Raw genomic sequence first — 17963 nt, forward strand, 5'->3', positions numbered from 1 at the left:
GCTGCCCCGCAGTCTGAACTGAACGTCTGTCAGGTCCTTGCACATGATTTGCCATCAAGGTATTTTCATTGCAACATAGGGAAATAGGGAATCATTAGCACCAATGCACTATACTGGTTCACGAGAGCGATGATCCGAGCGACAGTGTTCCATGTGAGATGATGATTGCAATTTGGAGTGCCAATAATGCTCCGCGCTACGAAACAGAACAAGACCGTGCACTGGAGAAATGCCAAAACCAGCATTCGGATTGGATCCGGCGGAGCAGCAAAGTCTCGGCTGGGGCAGCCCTTGTTCTCCGCAGGAACGACACGAGGCGCCATGATGAGGAAGGAGGAGGGGACGGGTGGTTGGGCTGCCCCGGCACCTGTCGCTCCGCGCGCCCGGGAAACGCTGCGCCACCAACAAGCTGTGAGAGTCTCCACCGCCAGCCTGTGGCCGTTGTTGGCCGGGTTCGTTGCCTCCGCCTCCTCCTCCTCCCCGACGGCAACGGCGACGGCACGTGCGAGCTTGCTGTTATGGGCCGGCAGGGAAGCCAGATCCCGCCTCGTGTTCCCCCGTAGCGTAGAGCTTTGGCTGTCGTCTGTCTCAGTCTCGCAACCAAGTTGTTGTCATATCTTTAGAGGCGCCAACGACTTTGCTGCTGCCACTTAGTATGGATTGGGAAGAGATCCGTCAGCGTCTGACGGATGGGTGTTTAGTTGTTTGCAGAAATATAGTGAGTGGTATTTCCGTGTCCAAACGGCAACAGGTGGCGGCTACTTCAACTGACATGGCAGCACTGTCTTGCAGCTAACGGAAATGTTGTGTGATTTCATCGCTAATGTCCTGTTGCTAAGCCTTTGACAATGGCTGACTAGAAGCCAATAAGCCATACGCTCTTTGAGCAAGAAAGGAAGAAAGAAAAAATAGGAAAGGAAAAGGAAAAAAAAGGAGTGGTCACGTTTCAAAGAAAAGAAAGAGTGGTCGTATCCAAATGAAATTGAAACAGGACAGTTCCATTCAACCGGAACGCAGTGGCAGTAGACATACGGGCGCGTCAATCCGTGCCGCTGTCGCTCCCAGGTCCGGGCGTCCGGCCTTGCGCACGGCATCGACGGCGATTGGCGACCGTGCCGGGGCCCGGCTCGCCCGCGCGGCGCGGAGCTCAGGCGCGGGCTCCCGTTCGCCCGGGGCCTCCTGACGAGCCCTGCCCTTGGGCTCCGGCTCGTTCGTCAGGTGCAGTGTGCACCCAGCACCAGCAGCGTCGCTGTCACAAGGCCAGCAAAGGACACCAGCGCCGTTGCCGTGCCGTCGCCCGGACGACGAGCAACAGATGGACCAGCTATCGTTTCGCCAGGGATCCGGCATAAGATCTTGGGCGCACTTGCGAATCCTGACAGCCGCTCGCAAGCCAAGGACACAGGACGGGAGACGGGACCATGGATGCGTTTGCAAGGCTGCAGATGTCTCATGGACCGAGTGCCTCACACTGATCCAATCCGGACTCTTACCGATGAGCAGTGACACAACAGCGGCGAGCAGCCTGTGGGCAGCCTTGTTACTCTCCTGCTATGCTGGGAGTCCTTGCATTGGACAGACATGAACATCTGAAGCCATTTGAAGCCGTTGGACATCACATCTGATCAAGTTTCAGACATGAACAGAACAGCCCAATCAACAGGAAACAGAAAGGAAGTTCAGTCTGTCAGGCTCACATCTGGCAGATTTTATATAATATCACCAAACCAATATGTCCATACTTATCAGGTTACAACCAACTATTTAGCCTTTGAACAACAGAAAAACAAGCACACTTGCGACACCCCTAGTACATGCGTACACACACGCTCTATCTAATACCTATCCCATAAAAAGAAACAGCAAGCACGGGCAAATGCTCCCCAAGGGGGGAAATGTTACAATCACTCTACTAAGGCTAAGGGTATGCATTTCTTCGGCCACAGACCAATTGGGGGCAAACCCAGAGCGCCAGAAATGCAAAATCAAATCTCCTACTGGGCACCGTGCATCGCAATGGTCAGCTTAGCCTATGGTTCTGGTGATCGTGATGCTTCCCTTCCCCCCCTCAGTGTGGATCTTCGTCTTGTGGACCACGGGTTTCCCAGAGATAGCCGAAGCTTGGTGCGAGTTTGGTTCCTCGTCGTTCTTGTGCTTGATCTTGTATGGCGGCGGGGCGTGGATCTTCTCGTTTATGTCATTCAGCGTGATGTGGCCATTGATACTGCATGGCTTGATAAGCTCGAAAGGGAAGGCCACTGACGTTCTCACCTTCTTTGCTCTGATGATATTTCTTCCAGCTATGGAACAGATAAAAGTGAACGAGTTCAATAGGCAGGAAGTACGACCGATATGCAATGTTCTTGAAAAGGAAGAATAAAAGCCACGGTGCTTTAAGGAAACTGTACAAGAGTTAGGCACACCTTTCAGAGGTGTAGGTCCAGCTTGAGCAGGGTTGTTGCGAACTATGATAGCTTGTTCACAAGGCAAAGAATTCTGATGCACTGAAAATAAGCATAGCATTGATTTTATCAGCAACTTTGAATCTGCTATAAACGGCAATACTGAAAACTCATGAGAGGTTTGTACCAACCAGAGATATCGTTGACTTTTTCCACAGCAGTAGCAGGGCTAGTCCTGTTAAGGAGGTTCAGAAACCATAAGAAGCAATATTGAATCTTCAATGGCAATTAATTAAACAACTAATAAAGCCAAGCACTTATGGATCGGATTACGTACATTTCTTCAGCTGGGAGATGAGGCTCGCTATCTTGTGAGCAATTAACTAACCATTCTTCTGGCAGTTCATCTGTCCCGTCAGAGTTCAATAAACAGTTGGCACCTGGAGTTACCACTATAATTAGGAGGAACGGGAAAGAACGCACCCAGACTAAACACCAAAAGCCTAACAGAGATGATTGAACATACCTTGAAAATCCATCACTTGCAGACTTTCTGAAAGCCCACCATCAGTAATAGGACAGGTCATCTGGAATAAGAAAGGCATTATACCAAAGAAGTCAATACAACATACCACTGCATCTAATAATCAAATTGACACAGTTGCTGACAATAAAAACACTATGAAGTTCACTTCATTTTAAGAAGGGGGGCATTGATAGATCCATCATAGAGCATATACCTCAATATTTTCAGGACAGAACTGCAGCATGCGTCTGCGTTTAGCCTGTAAAGTTTCCTTCCCTTCTTCAAAGTCCTTGACGATGATATCTACATTCAATCTTAACTGTTTCAGAAAATGCAACTAATATTGAAGCACATTTTCAGTGTTTGACAAAAAGGCCAGACGAAATATAATTAGGAAATACCAAGTGGAATCCATTGCTATAATTAGGTCACATCCTACATAATTGCATATAGGACAATTTTAACACGGGTTCGAAGTAAACATGTGCAAGAGGGAAATGACAACCAGCTGACTTTTTATTTTATTAGTCATTCTGCTTTGTATATGTACACTTGTGGAGTTACAAGTTACTATGGTTATTACGAGGTAGCGTCATTAACACAATTTCAGAGAGCTGAGAGAATTTGATATTATTTTTTTCTTGAACACAATTAGATAACATATTAACGTGCAACTGGTTGTGTGCAGACTGGTTCAGTACAGGTCATTGGCAATTGAAAACCATTTATGCAGATAACTTGGTGAAATTGTTCAGAATATACATTTAAGGTGATAACTGTTGATTTCATAACCATGAGAACAAGACATTACCTCCTATATCACAGAACTGAAATTCAAAGTCTGTACAATGTTTAATTGGAGTTTGCTCATCAAACATGCTCCAATCATCACCCACACTGTTGCTTGCTTCAGCCCACAAACTGCTGCAGGGATCTGCCAAATCAGAAATACAAGATGCTCAGCTACTTTGGGTAGATACATATTTAGGGCAGAATGAGTGATGCAAAGTGTGGGGCAAACCAGCTAACAGATCTTTCTGCAGACAATACTCCTGACTTTGCCATCCCCAAATCTCTCTGTAAGAAGTTCCACAATGACAAGCGCAGTTAGAAGTGAGCAGTCATGCACAGACTTGAAGAAATTTTCAGATCAAGGAGTGAAAGCACAGAGTATAAAAGTCTGCCCAATCTAATGTTGTATGAAGGGTAAAAATTTTTACAGTGAATGATACTTAACACCTGAACTCAATGTTAAACTTGGGGAATATAGCTTGTAAAAATTTTCACAGTGAAATTATACTGAAAACCTGAACTCGATGTAAACTTGGGGAATATAGCTCATAAATTTTTTTACAGAGTTATATTGAACACCTGAACTCAATGCTAAACCTGGGGAATATATATAATGAACTCTGCAGCTGTGCTAACTACTGACATGAAAGGCAGAGACACGGTACAATTTCCATCTTGCGGACAAGTCAACATTGCTAGTGTTTCTTGTGGAATGCAAGAATTTTCAGAAATCTCAGACAGCAGACTTGTGCCGGGCAAAAGCTTGTGATAATAATCTAATAATGCAACGGAATATAACAAGAAAACCATAAATCCTTGGATAAGTAAGCAAATGCATAGAAAGTGCTAGCCAAAACAAGACCACACAGCACGAAATTTCTGATGAACACGACGAGCAGCAACCCGTAGCTAGGGTTTAACAGCAAAAGCCCAAAACACAAACAACTACTACTAACTGAGGCGCCGCAGACCACAAAAGGAGCCAACGCCACACCAAAAGCTTCGTACAAAAGAAAGGAAACCACGATCCTTGGCCCCCATAATTAGAAGTCTTTACCCCTTCTCCCTTACATCATCATCATACGCTACATAAAAATCACCGAAAAAAGGCGCAGTTGGTAGCAACTTGCACTAGTACTGCACCCAACATCCGTACCAAAGAGGGCGAAATTGGGGATCAACAAGGGCAGGAATCGAAGCGGAAAACAGAAATGAACCGCGGTTTCGTCCCCCAGCCCAGCCACCAAAACGCCGCCTTTTCCGCGCCATCCCGCCGTACGACCCCGAATCACGCGCGACATGATTAAGTATAAGCCCGGAGAGAGGGAGAGCAGCTCACCCCTGATCACCAATGGCGCCGTCGAAATCCATCCCCGCTCTCCGAGGGCCACGGATTGGATCCAGGATTCGGAGCAGCTAGCACTCCATCCACAGACAACGATAGCGACGAAAGGTTCTCCCTCCCTCCGCGCCAACGAGGGGGGGCAGGTGAGGAGGAGGAGGAGGTGGAAGAAGAAGTGGGGGGTGGGCAGTGGGCAGTAGGCAAGGCAGTTTCAGCGCTCGCCGCTCTCCCTCCCTCTGCCTCCTGTCCCTTTCTCTCTCTAGACAAGTCCAAAAAACCGATGCTTTTATCTCCTCTCTCACTCTATATATAAATTTGTGTGTGTCTCTCTCTCTCCTCTCCCTCTCCAATGCGACAGCACAGTCTGCAGCGCAGCGGCACGGAGCCCGACGGAAACACAACGAAAGCAGCAAGGCACTGATTATCTTATGACTAATCCCAGCAACCGGTCCCTCCCCCGCGACGCGATGATCCTGCCGCGGACTTGATTAATTTAACCACACCTAATCGCGATTTTTAAAAGGCGGTTACCGGAGCATTTGCAGGAACGCCCCTCGCCACTCGCCAGGCCGTGAAAATTGCCGAGGAAGCTGTTGACTGGGCTTTGGAAGCTTGCACGGGAAGGAAGCCAAAGCCCAAAGCAAATCCACGGGGTTTTATTTGGTAATTCTGGGCAATTACTGCTGGTAACAAGTTTCATGTACATCCAAAGCGGAAAGGGAGAAAATGAATCGAACGCTACTCCGTTTTAGTAAATGTTTTAGTGAATGCTACAACGTGTTAAATAATGATGAAATTTATTTGTCACGGCAGAAATGGCATGAGCAACAGTAAATGTGCAAGCGTCAGAGGTAGATCGGGGCATTAACTGCGGACCCTGAGAGCTCATGTGATCCGGAGCATTGAAGACGACGCTGTTAGGTGGGCCCGCTGGATCCATCTATTCCGTGGCCCACATGTCGGGAGGAGCTCCCTCCCTATCCCGTTGTGTTGTTACAGGCACATGGAGGAGCGTTGTGGCGTGAACAAAGTTCGAAGAATGTCAGCCCTCTCATTCGTCAGGCTCTGATTAATCAAAGGTTATCCGAAATCGCTTTAAGATTGGGGGCGAGATAAAAAAAAAGGGAAGCAGTAAGCAGTCTTGGCCGTGCGTGATGAGCTGGCGCGGATAGAAAGCGTACTTGCAGTAGTAAAACCGCTAGTACTTGTGCAGGTCGGTCAAAAAACTGTTAAAAAGGTGGTGCGGGCGATTGGGTTTGGATCTTGATCTCGGTTGTTATTACTGATGGGGTGACGGATCACAGATCTGTTTACCGGCGAGGTTCTTGACGGGACCATACGGCCTCGTGGATCGTGTGGCTACCTTTAATTTTCTCACGATTACACATGTCGGATCGCCGGAAGTATTCGCGAGGCGTTCGCCGGAAGTACAGAGGATCACCGTTGCCGTTTGCAAAGGAGATCGGACGCCGTGCGTAGAGATTAGAGGAGTATACGATAAATTCTAAATTCGGTGCATAAAAATTGGGAGTGTCTATAGCTCACTTAGGTGAACAGAGACTCCTTACATGAATTTCTGAGCTATTGGATTTAAAACCAGCAGCTTAGATCCCTCCTATCTCTCCATTATCTCCCCTTCCCACCCTCTTCTTCAGCCTCCTCCCCCCTCTTCTTCTTCCTCCCCCACCCCTCCGCCGCCCGCCGCCCAGGCCCTCCCCTACCCCTCTGGCGGCGTGGAGCTCCGGCGAACCTTAGCCCACCCGCGCCGGTTGCCTCCTGCCCCTCCCGCCGCTGCCTCCTACCGTCACCGTCACCATCGCCGCCCCCGCCGCCGTGCCTCGCCGCCCCCGCACCCACCACCTCCACTGAACCAGCCTATTAAGGCCGGCGGTGAGCAACCCCACCCGGCAATCCCCGAACCTCTAACCCTGAACCCCTAATCTCGCTGGAATCTCATCGGAGTTGGAGAAGAAAGTATTTACTACGAAATCAAGGGAAATTGGGATTTCAAGTTCTTACTATGAAATCAGGGGTTGGGACGGATATCATGATTCCTGTACGATGAGTTTTACATACGGTGCATAGAGATTGGAACTTCAGTTCTTACGAAGTTCGATGAAATCAGGGGTTGGGACGGTTCCTTATCCTCGTTCTGCACTCGCAAATTCCGTGAAATTTGTATTCATCCTACCCTTGCTATTACGTTTTCCTTTCCTAATACTAATATCCCGTAATGGATCGCATCAGGTGTACCATCAGGAGTACGTATTATATCCCCAACTCTCCGCACTTACAGGAGTAGCCCAATACAGACAAAAGTCAGGTGGCAGATCTGCAGGCAAAATAACAAACAAGCCATGGTATCCTCATTGCCTGCTCACGGTAATCACAGGCTTATCAACATCGAAATCATAACGGTGACACGTGCAGCTCACGATCTCCAACACCTCAGCAACAGAAAACTAACCATGACCCTCGCCTCCGTGCACAGGGCGTACAAAGAGGCTCCGCAGAACGGATGGACGGCAAAGCAAAGCTCGCTTCGAGGAGGCAAAACAAATCACCGGCGATCATTGGGAGTACACACAGGGCAAGATATATTAGGGGATAGATAAACGAGTCACAACACGCCAGAGTATCGAATTTCTTACTAAACAAGACTACTGATGTCCTTCAGCAATGGCACACGGAGAGCCAGAGCCTCACAAGTTGCCTCTCGAGACTTCTTTAGTTTCACTACGGAGGAAGGTAGAGCGCACGGCAGCGCTGCAAAAGGAGGCCGCAACAGGGGGCTTCTAAGCGCTAGGCACGTAGCCTCCGGTCTGGTGAAGCATGGCGTCGATCTCGTCGCCGTCCTCCATCTCCAGCTGAACAGTAGAGAAACAAAACATCAGTTACGCATTCATCTCTGTGTTAAGGGAGTTACTGCGAGCGAGTTTGCAGGCACACGCACCTCATCAGGGGTCTGCTCACCGCGAAGCCTGCGGCCATCAAAAAGGAATGCAATGGCATTGTGCAGGGTGGATCGTAAGAAGAAGAGGAAGCTTCTTCAGCTGGGTGGACCTCTTGATGCGGAAGAACACCTCGTTGCCATCCTATAATACAAGAGTAAGAGACATAAAAAACTTGGCAATGAGAAATCAGAACATTGAAACCTAAAACAATCCAATCTGTAATGTAAAAATGCTGCAACATCCAACCTAATCTTGATCAGTAAAGGGAGAATGCAATCTTAATCTCCCAAATCAATTGATCGTACTAAAAAACTTAGTTAAATGCAAGTTTCAACTTTTTCATAAGACACATGCTTGGATTTCTGGATAATGCTTGAAGGATGTCTCAAGTTAAAAAAGAATAGCCAAGCAGAATACTTATATTATAAAAAAAAGAGCTCCACGACACTAAGTATAAACAAAGTTTTAATTGCACATGCTGAATGCCATCCAGCAAAACAACACAAACCCCAGACCGACTGAAACAGGTCAGTGTTGGATAAATGTTTCAATTGCATAGTAAATTAATATAGTCCAGGTAAACTAACCAATTAGCAAGCATGCAAGCTGATGTTCATCAGGTAAACCACTTATGAACAGGCAACTTCAACAATTCTTGAATGGATTGCAACAAGGGTTTCAGTAACCCAAGACTGACAAAGCTACTAACACTTCAAGCAACCTGAGCCAAGCGTGGCATAAAAAAACTAATATACAGGTGCAGATAATAATAACTAGTAGCCCACATCCCATACAACAGTATAAACAAGTATGATCCTAAAAACACAAAAAAAATATCCAGTGCTAAATTTTCCCAATCATGTTTCAACTGTTACAAATATCTACATAAACATAACAGAAGAGGATTCTGATAGAGTTCGGATTACATATTGACTAATCAGTTGAGTTATGCATATCAAATCGAATTAAACCACCTACACAAATGAGTACTTCAAGAATTAACAACTGCACAGAGGATCCGATCAACAGAGTTAATAACGCTGTGAAGTGAAGACCGGGGTAAGGTAAATTACACGTGAGACCAAGGCACCTAACTTTATAGAGTTCTAATTGCTGCTGTTAACAAACATCTATCAAAATTTAAAGATGAGCAGTGTGGCATTGTCCCTAGTACAGATAGACTAATCAACAATTGATGCCCTGTTCATACAGTTATTAATGCCAATAGTAGCAATCCAGTTAAAAATGGGGTCAACACAAGTCAATCTAAAACACAGAAGTGATTGATCGCGACTTGGGAAACTACATGCAAGGCGCAATCGCCGAGAATCTAATAGCACGGAGACTTGACACCCCTATCAGTCCCCAAATTCACGGAAACCCTAGTGATCTAAGCAACCACTACATCGCGATGATCGCCGCAAGGGCGAGACAGAGCCACCAAAATCGACTTAACCCTAAACAATCCTAAGCAACCGCTGCATCGCGACGATCGCCACAAGGGCGAAACAGAGGCTATTCTTTCGAAGCCGAAGGAGATTAGGGGGAACCGTCGCCGCGCATACCTGTCCCTTAACCTTGAGGTTGATGTGGGCGCCGCCCTCCGCCGGCTTCTTGTCCTCCTCTCCGTTTCCCGACATCGTCGTCGAAGGGCTCCGAGCGCAGCGGCCGTCAGATTTCGCGGCGGATTCCGGCGATCGATTGGTGGCGGCCGGAGCGGGTTGCGGGTGGGGCTCTGTGATGCGCCGGCGGACGCGGCTTCTTATAAGACGGCTGCCCACAACCGGATTTGATACGAGGTTCACGTCCGGATCCACCCTGCGCGGCCTCGTGTGGCCCGCGTGTACCTGGCCGCGTCCGCGCGCGAGGCTGTTCGGGATCCGGATCGGGTGCGGCCGCCGCGCGCCCGCCGGTTCGTGGGCCGGTGCGGTGCGTGGGTTGCACGCGGACGCGAACCGGGTCAATGGTCCGTGTGGGGCCCGCCTCGCGCCTGTACAGGTGTGCGGCGTGGGCGGGGAGTTATCCGGTTGGGTCTCGTCGCTTCGTCCTGCGGGGCGCGCGCGCGCGCAGGGGGGCGAAGCGTTCGGTGCGGCGAGACGTTTGCATCTCTTGGTCGTGCGATCGAACGGATGCGTGGGGCGGAGTGGATACGAATACGATACGACGCGGTTGCTCGTTAGAGGAGGAGGTTTAGAACGTCAAAGCGTATGTGCGTACATGATTGTACCTGTGGCCACATGTTTAGAAGAACACAAATTAAAATTGTTCACTTCAAAGGCACCACGGCATACAATTATTATCGCCTCCACAGCGGCCGCGCCTTCTTAATAGCCGAATTGGCTAGCTAATTGTTTTTTTAAACTAGCTAATTGCTTTTATTGACAAGAGTCACCGGACAAGAATCTCTTCTTTTTTACTCTAGCAAAGAAAGAAAAAAGAACGATATACCTAACACCTCTCTATTTGTGTATCATGTAATATGGTCACCGCGCTGTAAAAACGATAAAATGTTGAATATAAAAACCATAAAAATATAATAAGATTTATTAAAAAATAAAATAGAGATGGTGAATTACATGGAGAGTGACAATTCTGCATTGACATATAACGGTAAGAAGTTCTTTATTTTTCTTCATCTCGTCCCACTATCTTTTCTCCATAGAGGCATCCAGCAGGCAACAGCTAAAGGGCGTTTACACTCTACCAAGTTAGTTCATATGGTGATAAGCTGTAGAAAAATAAGATAGCTGGTGGCAGATGCCTACTTGCAAATGCTAGGTAAAAGGGAGGAGAAATTGCAAGTGTTGTGGATAGGGAATGGGGAGGGGGGCTCAAGCCCCCATGGCCTACTGAAACTTGTGAGATTAACTCTTTTTTTTTTAAAGTTGGTGAGTGACTAGGATGAAATAGTAATGTCATGAGTAAAAATATGTTGCTTGTTTCATCCTCGTCGACGTTGCAACTTTAAGAAAACATCAGTTTACAGTAAATCAAATACATCAATACATCAGGTAAAATTTAGCTTGCTATGTTTAAAGTTAACAAAGTAGTAAATTGTACACCTAGTGGACATAGTAGAATATCAGGGGCCATTCTCATGTTAAAAAAAAACGAAGCTTCTTCCCGTTCTTCTTCATCCCGCTCTCTTTTTTCACGGAGCTCCAAGCATGAAGACTCTCGCAATACTCTTCTTTATCCGTAGAAATAGGTATGGTCATGATCTATATAAAAAAAGATAAATGGTGAATGTCCAGTTGCACGTGGCAATTCATGTTGGCAAACCATGGTAAATGTGTGAAACTGCTATAAAGCTTAGCTTAGGACCATACATCTGAACTCGTTGCCAGCATTAATGCGGACGATTCTTATGCTAAGTCGCTAAGATATTACCATATCAGATATAACTTTGTCATCACCCAACACAATGTGCATAACTTTTAAACTCCAATTTCTTAAATGCTACTGGGATCAGCCATGTAACCACGGCAACGACACCGTGCGATGCGCTTGCTGTACTCTTTGTTTCTTTTTAAAAAAACAAATTACTCCCTTGAAAATCCAGATAACCCTCTAACTATATTTTGGTTCAATTTACACCTAAACCATGCTACTTGGTTCAACTTACCCTGTAATACAATTTATCATTTTTGTCTTTCCAAGTTGAATTTGTCATTTTTGTCTTTCATAAAAAAATTCATGATATATTTTTTAACACGCCTTCCGTGTTTACTATTATCTTGCAAAATTTGAACGGAAGACTCCACTTCCGTGTTTACTATTATCTTGCAAAATTTGAACGGAAGACTCCACTTCTGCATGGAGAAAAAAAGAAAAAATATATTTAGGGGCAAATTGAACCAAATAATATAGTTTAGGGTAAACTGAATAAAAAATACTGTAGGGCTATTCAAACTTTGATAATACTTAGTAATTTGAATTTTTCTCTCTCGCGTGAGTTGGAACTTGGTTAGCGTTCTCGACGAACATGTTGGTTAGCGTTCTCCAAGGCCCACAGATTGTGTGTTAAGAGAAAAAGCCCATATGCAGGTAGGATTTGCGGCGGGCCGGGCTTACTGGCTGCCGCCGCCAACAAACGCAACTACGCAAGGCCGGACCCAGCAGGATTTAGCGACGGACACGGAGTCCGAGTCCGACCGCGCGGCGACTCTTCTAGATTTCCACCGTCCCACCAAAGGAAAGAGCACGCATCAGCAAGCAGAGCAGAGGCAGCGACCAGAGTCCAGACCGTTCTCCGCGCCTCTCCCCGCCACGCCCACGCGCGCCGCACCCTTCCGAAGCATCGTGCTCCTCCGCGATGGGCTCGCCGCCTCTCACCGTGCACCTCCGCCGCTCGTCGTTTTCGTCGCCGCCGGGTGATACCGTGGCGATCGCGGTGGATGGCAGCTCCGGGGTGGACCTGGCCCGTGTCGGCCTCGCGCTGGGGCTGGACCCCGCCTCCGTCCGCCCCAACGGCTACTTCCTCAGCCGCGGCCCTGGCCACGTCTGCTCCGCCGTCACGTGGCGCGCGCTCCTCGACTTCTTCGCCGCGCGTGGGCTGCCCACCGGCGCCGACGCCGCCGCGCCCGTCGCCGTGGACGGCAAGCCTGCCGCCCCTCCTGCCTCGACCTCAGGTGCGTTCAGCCGTTCAGGCCGCCCCCTCCTTGACGAACAGTCAATCCTTGATTGATTATTGATACGATTGCTTGGTCGAGAAATATGGAGCTATGGATGTTACAATGTGCGGTCGGGGTTCTAGAATCAAAAGGGATGATCGATGCCCGTGAACTTTTGTCTTGTATAGTATTCAGGATCGTTCAGATTCTATGCCTGGTTGATTCTTATGTGATCTTGTCAGCTTCATCCATCAATAACACCAACCGGGTTAAAGAAATTTCTGCTACTTAGATTTCAAACGGATTGGGGATTGAATACCACCCAAGTTCCTGAAGTTACTGGACTGCTCTGATGCTGCTAGCCTGCAATGGTTGAGATTGAGATTCTAGGTTTTATTCATAAGCCTATCAGTCCTGTCGATTTTCTTTGTTAAAGTCGATTCTGAATTGACAAGTAACATACACCTTGTTTTGGACAATCTTAGGCCAGACTAGAAAATACAAAATAGCTGACACTCGTCTTGTTTCAGTTTTCAGTATTGTTGATTACACGTAGTTTCAGTTTCTTTTTGGCCTCATGTAATGGGGATGCAGCAATTCTTCGTTAGTTTTTATCAAGTGTCACTTGTTGATCTGCAAATTGTTTTGTCATACATATTGCATATTTGCACGAGCATTTGAATATTATGGCGTATAATGCACTAGGGTGGAGATCATGTCAGACATTCACACAGTCGTTTAGTCTGAATCCGTGACACTGTATTATCCAGATCCTACAACACTCGTGTGCTCAAAGCGAAAATCTGGACTGGAAGTAGAAAGGCGTCCCAAGAAGAGCAAGCCTCAAGAGAACAGACCGGCTCTTTCAAAACGAAGGGATGATGTCCTTAGCGAAGAAATCGTCCTTAGTTTGAAGAGAAGACTCAGATTGGACGACACAATTCCAGCGAAGAAGATTAAGCAAGTAGAGTACGGCTCAGGTGAGTGACAATTGCCAAATTCTCAAGTGTTGACTAACTAGTGATTCATATTTATATTCCTATACAAGCCAGAACATATTCTAAACCCTTTTCTGTTTGCTCCTGCATTATTCGGTGATGAATCGACGGAGCAGACACACAGCAGCCGGTTAAATTCTCTTGCAGCTTTGTAAATGCAAATGGAAAGCGGCCACGGGATGAGATGATCACCTCACTTTCATGTAAAAGAGTTCGGTGATGATGGTGACAAAGGAGGCGCACAAGTCTTTGAAAACAGAAGTCACGCATCGGTTCACTCGAGACATCCTCTGGAGCTGAGGTAAATTGACATGCCCTGTTGTATGTTCCGGAGGCCATGTAGTCTTCAACGAAGAGCCATGGATTTTTGTTCGGAGGCAGCTGTTGTATGCTGTAACTGGAAAAATGTTACCTGTGAATATCACAATGCTTGTTATTAACTGGAATTACCTTCAGAATCCTAGCAGTAAGACGTGCAAGTCCATTTGCTGCTTGACAGCAGCTACAGTGATGTTTTAAGGCCACGTACTGCGGTACTGGCATGCTTTAAGGCCATATATGACGTGTCGTCAGAACTTGAATTATGCTATTCAGTTACAGCAACTCCTCCATCAGTTCTATGACATTTAATAACAGGATCGGTGTACGTGGTTTGAACAAAGCGAAATACATACATCAAATCTTCAGCAAACTCAATTCTCGAAAAAAAAACTTAAGCAAACTCACAATAATGCATATTTGGAGCCAGAATGCAAGTGCATGTAAAAATTAGTAAGTAGATGAACACATTCAATGGATGCACCAGCTTGTCAGTAAAACTTCAGGGTGAGTTCACTCAGGCCCAGAGATCTCCTTCAGCACACAACTTGGTAAACCAAGAGCCAGATTAGCCACATTGAGTACGCGTCCACCACTATAAAAACCTGACCTCTTGATATTTACAATGAACAAACAAATTATCAAGCTACAACAAAGACAACAAAAGGATTTTGCAAGACCGACAGAGTTTCCAACTGGTGGACAAAATCTACAGCCTACACTCCTCTGATTCGAGACCTTGCATTGTGAAACCAAAATGCCTATTGCAAAATGAGCCACTTGAAATCCAGTAGATGCAAGTTTTGACCTCAGTGGAAGGATGAAACCCATCCCGTTATATTAGGAAAAGTGGGAGTGCGTTGAGTTGGACAATATGCTTGTTGCTCCTGCTGAACTACGAATAACTTATCTTCCCTTATTCAATTGTGCCTTGAACTCCCATCCAATAAGTTTTTTTTCTATGAAACTATCCAATAAGTTTTCCTTGCTTAATTCTGAATCTTTCCATGCATAGCTGACACAAAAGGGGTGATCATGCCATTGCGACCAAGATCTTTCAGGCCTCAATTTCGTCACCAACAAAGATCGATTTTAGTTCTTTTGTGAAATGATTGAACCAGTCTGAAAGAGAAGCAAACGGCAGGAAACCAGTCAAGGCTGGGATAATAAACCCCAGCACAGCATAAAATACCCACCGACGAATCCAATATGGGAACCAAACAACTTCCTTGCTGTGAGATACTGATATAGGACCATGAAGAACACGGTACAAGACAGATGGATAACAATTTCCAAGTAGATGGATGGAACAAAGAACCTCCCAGCATATGAGCCAGATGTTCCCATCACCACCAAGAGTGTTGGCACAGAACCTTCCAGCAATGCCGCACATAACTCCCAAAAGAATGAAGTTGAAAGTTACTGGCATATTTGATCCAGACACCGCAGAACGCTGGAATGCTAGCCAAGCAATTGCCATAATCATTACTATGCCAAAGCCCATACGTGTTGCTGCTATGAAATGACATCTTAGGAAGAGCAACCCGGAATTGAAATTTGACACTGAATTTGGCATCCACCATGATTTAGGTCCCTGCATGAGGGGCAAGAGAGAAAACCTTTCTGATTACCACACAGGTTTGTTATGATTGTATTGTTCATTGACCACCGATGCAAAAAAAAAAAAACAAAACAAGACAGATGATAAGCTTACCCTTGAAGTGGCTGAGCATGCTGCTGTAATATCAGTTATTCTTTGGTATGAATAGATATAAGTTCCATAACCAAAGCATACTGACATGATAATCACTGCACTAACAAGAAAATCTATTAGTGTCCTCAGTATTTGTGCATGCCTTGTGTCCTGCATCTGAGTCTTGAATTTCTCCCCTCGGAAGGAAGCTTTCTGAAATCCCAAGGATATTTTCATCTTTTCTAACATGTGTGAGTAGGAGTTAAGTTCTAGTTGAGACTGTTTTAATTGCAATTTTCTCATGCTAAGGCCTATCTCAAATTCCTTGAGCTCGTTTGACCGTGTTTGCTCTTTTAAAGATCTCTCAAATGCATTAAGGATGCGCTGATCAGCTTCAGGAGAAGATATGCCACGAGTGCGGCGAGTCAGCTGCTGATTGCTTCCAGCATAAAGAACAAGCCGACTTTCCACTGAGTTCAAAACATCCTGCCTGATTTCCTGTGGGGGATTTTGTGGACCACCAGTGCTCAAAATGCTTGCTGCTGCAGAGTCTTCATGCTTAGAAGAACATTGGGGAATAGGACTTTGTTCAAAGACAGGCATCTCATTAACAAGATGAAGCGTCGTCAGTGTGCTGCTGAATGATTTCTCAAAATTTTTCATAAAACTCTCTAACTTATCACCATATATCTAGACAAAAGGTAAGTGAAAGACATCAGGAATTTTAGTAAAAACTGAGCTGTGCGATGATAAAGGGAACTATGCTTACATTTCTCAATGATTCCTTCACAGCCGATGTACATATCTGCATCAATAGTCCACACTCAGTTTCAGACTAAATTTTTTTGTGGTTTTGTATATACTTTTGGTCGAATTGTAGTACAATAACCTTGGAAAGGAGTGCAGGTTGTAATCTTTCCCCTGAATGATTCTTCACATTGACAACCTGCAGTAAGTGAAGGCATCTCCTTATTGCCATGAACCAAAAAAGACTTAACTAGTGCATAAAATATGATGTGATCATGCTAACATCAAGCCGTATGATGGTGAATTGGTGAAATATAGGATGTGCTTTGTTTCACTCTGTGTGTATTGATGGTGTAGCTATGCATGTGAACTCAAGAGTGGATGAACACATGACACATTCTGAGCAGATAATCACAACGATAGTTCATAGGATGGGTAGGAGAAAAGGCATCACAAAAATTTTAGTGGTCACTATGAATTTGCAATGTAAACATGTTTGACTTTAAATTGGTCAGCAAATGTTGCGATACTGATTTTGTAATACTACTTATTGTGGGAAAGCACTAGGTCTGCATAGCCCATACAGGCATAACAACAATTATGCTCCATTTCTCTCCTCTTTGAACCCATAACCAGTGAATATGAAAATTGTCTCAGTTTTGGCACTTCCCTGCATTCATGTGACTGTTTTGAAGCAGAAAAGGGTAATTCTCATGATCACTAACATCGAAGAAGGCACAAGTCATACAGAAGGGGATAACAATTAATTCTGTCGACCTGGGTTGATATTCAACTCATCCACTGGCCTAAATAGGAATCTAACTAATATCCAACATCCTGAAACAATGACAAGCAGGGGTCAGGGGAGCTATCTGGCAACTAGCAAACGAACCCGAATAGCTTCGAATCCCAAGCTCACAGAAACGCGAAAAAAATGACCATTTCTCAGCCACCGGCCCCAAGCTGCCACATCTCATTTGACGCGGCATTGCTCAGTACAAACTACTACAATCACAACGAAAACGAAATTGATTTCGGTAGTTCACCATGCGCCTCTTTCCGATTTGTAGCTATGCCTCGTCGGTAACAGCATCGCAATTAAGTACTACTAGAACGCTTGTGAAAGTAAAAATAAGGACACAAACATCGCTCGAGCCCTGACGATCCCTGGAAATGGAACGCACCTGCGCTAGGACGGCCGCGAACGACATCCCCAGGGGCAGCGCGAGGTCGTCCTGCACGCCGGCGCCGCCCGCGCCCCTAGCGGGCAGGGTTGGTGGCTCCTGCCGCCTTCGTCGCAGCCGGAGCCGGACCCCCCTGCGCAGGCGGGTGGCCCGGGAGGCAGAGCCGCCCGCGGAGGAGGCCGATGCCGCCGAGGAAGACGCAGCGTCGGCGTCGGCGTCGGCGCCGGAGGGGTCGCCGGATCGGTGGAGCCAGCCCGTGTCCATCTCGGCGGGGGGCCTGCGGACGGAGCAGACCGCAGACGGTGACCTTGTGGGGGGGGGTTGGCCGGTGGCCTTCTGGGGTGTTCCTTTCTTCAAGGCAGGCTCCTGTCCCGTGATTCAGTTCCGTTTTGAC

General features: G+C 46.5%; 4 protein-coding genes across 4 annotated transcripts; 1 reads left to right on the forward strand and 3 right to left on the reverse strand.

Moving 5' to 3' along the window:
* Positions 1-1669: 1669 nt before the first annotated feature.
* LOC101758403 (protein XRI1) lies at positions 1670-5339 on the reverse strand. The gene is made up of 9 exons (XM_004971005.3): positions 5060-5339; positions 3950-4005; positions 3740-3862; positions 3143-3231; positions 2929-2989; positions 2740-2842; positions 2594-2637; positions 2424-2504; positions 1670-2300 (listed from the first exon to the last, which is right to left on the reverse strand). The coding sequence occupies exons 1-9, from the start codon at positions 5089-5091 to the stop codon at positions 2026-2028; spliced, it is 864 nt and encodes a 287-aa protein (XP_004971062.1). The 5' UTR covers positions 5092-5339; the 3' UTR covers positions 1670-2025.
* Positions 5340-7635: 2296 nt separating this feature from the next.
* Positions 7636-9766, reverse strand: LOC101758815 (small ubiquitin-related modifier 1-like). The gene is given in 4 exon segments (XM_012846621.3): positions 7636-7929; positions 8016-8091; positions 8093-8157; positions 9582-9766. Coding segments are annotated over 4 exon segments (288 nt in total). The 5' UTR covers positions 9657-9766; the 3' UTR covers positions 7636-7857.
* A 2458-nt stretch (positions 9767-12224) lies between these two features.
* On the forward strand, positions 12225-14067 carry LOC101759224. The gene is made up of 3 exons (XM_004971006.3): positions 12225-12647; positions 13400-13609; positions 13744-14067. The coding sequence occupies exons 1-3, from the start codon at positions 12332-12334 to the stop codon at positions 13845-13847; spliced, it is 630 nt and encodes a 209-aa protein (XP_004971063.1). The 5' UTR covers positions 12225-12331; the 3' UTR covers positions 13848-14067.
* Positions 14068-14409: 342 nt separating this feature from the next.
* On the reverse strand, positions 14410-17833 carry LOC101759632 (protein CPR-5). The gene is made up of 5 exons (XM_004971007.4): positions 17570-17833; positions 16528-16584; positions 16408-16443; positions 15660-16328; positions 14410-15539 (listed from the first exon to the last, which is right to left on the reverse strand). Exons 1-5 carry the CDS (start codon positions 17831-17833, stop codon positions 15003-15005), a joined length of 1563 nt encoding a protein of 520 aa, XP_004971064.1. The 3' UTR covers positions 14410-15002.
* Between the last annotated feature and the right edge of the window lie 130 nt (positions 17834-17963).

Source organism: Setaria italica, chromosome V (genome assembly GCF_000263155.2).
Source record: "Setaria italica strain Yugu1 chromosome V, Setaria_italica_v2.0, whole genome shotgun sequence".
Classification (NCBI taxonomy): Eukaryota; Viridiplantae; Streptophyta; class Magnoliopsida; order Poales; family Poaceae; genus Setaria; species Setaria italica.